The sequence below is a fragment of the Malaclemys terrapin genome, chromosome 12 (genome assembly GCF_027887155.1).
Source record: "Malaclemys terrapin pileata isolate rMalTer1 chromosome 12, rMalTer1.hap1, whole genome shotgun sequence".
NCBI classification, from domain to species: domain Eukaryota; kingdom Metazoa; phylum Chordata; order Testudines; family Emydidae; genus Malaclemys; species Malaclemys terrapin.
The window spans coordinates 13,240,464-13,243,825 of NC_071516.1; the positions used below are offsets into that span (position 1 = coordinate 13,240,464).

The following is a 3,362-nucleotide window of genomic DNA, read 5'->3' on the forward strand; positions in this document are numbered from 1 at the left end:
AGCTCCGAGACTCGGGGCTATTTCTCCAAGAGTCACTAACAGGCTTACAGCGGGGATCTCCAGCTGTTTTACTGGGGGGCGTCCCCTGGCTTCCTGTTCAAACCTCGACTGCAGGCCCAGCTCCCCCTCAGTGACCAGGCTTTCCACACTCTCGGGGGGGGCGCAATCCCCGCCCCCCCGCGGACCGGGCCAGCCGCCCCCAGCCATGGCTCCCTGGAGCACACTCCTACCTTCTCGACCTTACGAGGCCCTTTCACTAATTCGTGTCTCTTGGGGATGGTCCCCCCGTCGCAACCCATCGTTCCCTTCCAATCTGCACTTCCGCGTCGTCCCCTCTCCCACAACAAACGTACTTCCGGTAGGATGAAGAGTGCTTCCGGCGCACGAGGATGACGCACCAGGGACTCGGGTTGCTAAGGTCCCCTAGCAACCAGTCACCCGAGGGGCGGGGGAAGGGGAGGAGGTTGAGGCTGTGGCCTTGAGCTCAGTGTCCGTCCCTGTATGGATTGAGTGGCTGGTGGGAGGGCCCATCCTGCTCCCACAATACGCACTGTATCAAAGAGCCCAACAGGGCCCCCACATGTAGGGTGACTGAACAGCAAGTGTGAAAAATCAGGACGGGGGTGGGGGTGGGGGTAATAGGAACCTATATAAGAAAAAGACAAAAAAATCAAGACTGTCCCTATAAAATCGGGACATCTGGTCATGCTACCCACATGTCACCCCAAACCTGCACGCCCAGGCACCGGGAGTTGGGCCCTGGCACACAGGAATGGCACTGACACACAGCCACATGGGGATTGGCTTTGGCACGTGGGGATGGACACTGATATACAGGGGTACATGGGGATAGGCACTGACACACAGGGATGGGTACTAACATACATGGGGATGGGCTCTAGGGTTGACAACCCTCCAGGATTGTCTGGGAGTCTCCAGGAATATAAAAATAATCTTTAATTACAGATTATGTCATGTGATGAAGCCTCCAGGAATACACTCAACCAAAATTGGCAGCCCAAGTGGGCACTGACAGATGGGGGTGGGCACTGACATATAGGCGCATGGAGATGGGCCCTGGGTCATGGGGATGGGCACTGACGTACAAGCACATGGGGATGGGCACTTGGACACAGGGACAGGTACTGACACACAGGGATGGGAACTGATCTATAGGCACACTAGAATGGCACAAACATATGGGGATAGGCACTGGCATGAAGGCACACAGGGACAGCATGGGCACCGTAGGGTTGTCACCTGCCCAGTTTTTCCCAAGATCATCCCTTTTTTGAGGTAGCTGTCCTGGGAAATCTGTAAGGGTCCTCAGTATGAACTGCCAGCTGTCCAGTTTTTATGGGGGTCAGGACCATCCTGGATGTCATGGGTTTTTGTACCTCAGAGGTGGCAACCCTCGGGTATATGGGGATGGACATTAGCATAGAGGCACACCACGGCAGCACAGGCACATAGGGGTGGGCACTGACATATTGGGAAGCTGAGATGGCACAGGTATAAGGGCCAGACACTAGCATGTCGGCACACAGGGACAGCACAGGCACAAAATACAGAGGACTGGGTATTGGCATGTGGGCACACAAGGATGGCATGGGCACATGGGGATGGACATTGGCATATTTGCACACAGGAATAACACACAAAGACAGGTCCTGGCACTCAGGGACAAACCCCTGGGCCTGGGGACATGAGAACAGGTCAACAGAATGGACTCATGCACTGGAGGCATGAATGAAATGAGCCCTTTTCTGAACCTTTTTCAGATTTCATTGGCCAGCCTCTGAGAACAGACTGCCTTTAGAGTCTCTCTTTTGTGTACCTTTGACCTTGATTTATGTCAGTGTGAAAGCAAAGCAGCAATAGTGATGTCGCTCTCTCTCCCTGTCTCTCTCTCTCACATACACACTTCTCATGCACTTCATTTTACCTCCTCCAGCTCCTTCACCTTCACACACAAAAAAAGGTCAAATTTTGCTGCCCTTATTCTGGCAAAATTCCCATTGACTGTGGGAATTTTTCGAAAGTTAAGATTGCAGGATTGTGGTTTATTATGATTCCTCGTGCGTCCATTCAGTAAATTTCAAGGTCCATTCAGACCATGTCCTTAGTGCTGAGACTCTAAAAGGATGACAGTCATCATGTGGACACCCTCCGACTGAGAACTAGACTAAGACTAGATTTCACGTAGGCCACTGAAAGAGGCAACAGAAAGGTTCAATTTAAACAAGCAGCCTATAAGTAAAAGGTACTATATCCTTCTACCAAATCCTGAGCCAGTCTCTTTAATAAACCATTTTCATTATATTAAGACCCTTGTGTTTTTTAGTAATTTACTCTTCTTGTACCTGAATGTGATACTTGCAATACTGTTTATAGTGCAATGAAATTTTCCTTTAAAACCCCTCCAATGATTACTGTTGGATTTTGTGCAGTAAAATTACTTGCCCATTTTATATTTGAAAATCCCCACCTTAACATGTATCCTTTTCCATTCTTTCTTTGTTGATAGGAATAACAAATAGTAATAGTTATGTTGGTGTTCAGTTTCTTTCAAGAGAAAATACTACTGAAACTTCCCCATCAAAGGGCCTACTTCTGCCCTGGATTTATACATACACCTCTACCCCGATATAATGTGACCCGATATAACACGAATTCGGATATAACATGGTAAAGCAGTGCTCTGGGGGGTGGGGAGAGGCGGGGCTGCGCACTCCGGTGGATCAAAGCAAGTTCAATATTCCGCAGTTTCACCTATAACGCAGTAAGATTTTTTGGCTCCCGAGGACAGCGTTATATCGAGGTAGAGGTTTATACTATATTAGACTTCTTTGTGGTTGTTTCTTAGGTGCTCTTCAGCAAGCTATAGCTCAGAGTTACAAAACCTACTTAACTGATACCATCGTTTAAACTGATTCAAAGCAGAATTTGTTTCTGTTTGTTTTTGTTTTTGTTTTTTGTTTTGATAAGAAGGTTCTAAAATTAAAATGCTTTCAGAAAACACAGCTAGGAAAATATGGGGAAATGAACAAACAACTGGTTCAGCTATTAGTCTGAATTGATAGAATTAGCCGCATCACTACTTGTTCCTGTTCTCGCTCCCTTTTCTTGCATCAAATAACTGGAAAGAGATACCTAAACCAAGTACCCCATTTCCTGCCCTGCCCAATTAAGTCTGTGAGAGAGTTGTTAAGGACTTAGGCACAACATCATTTTTTGCAATGGTATATTGATAAATTAAACATATTTTTATCAATATGTTATTTATTAATGTTTTGTGAACTACAAAAATTGTAAAACTCATTTAAAAGGGAAAATAGAAGAACAAAATTAAACATCGGAAA

The 3,362-nt window shown here is 46.8% G+C and overlaps 1 protein-coding gene across 2 annotated transcripts in view; it reads right to left on the reverse strand.

Moving 5' to 3' along the window:
* RTF2 (replication termination factor 2) overlaps positions 1–349 on the reverse strand; it is a 56,827-nt gene extending 56,478 nt beyond the window's left edge. Inside the window, exon 1 of one of the 2 annotated variants that reach the window (XM_054046210.1) lies at positions 231–349. In XM_054046210.1, the coding sequence (XP_053902185.1) occupies positions 231–299 (69 nt within the window). In that variant the 5' untranslated portion in view covers positions 300–349. The remainder of the gene's footprint in view (positions 1–230) is intronic. The other variant, XM_054046209.1, reaches the window with a different exon arrangement.
* Positions 350–3,362: the final 3,013 nt, after the last annotated feature.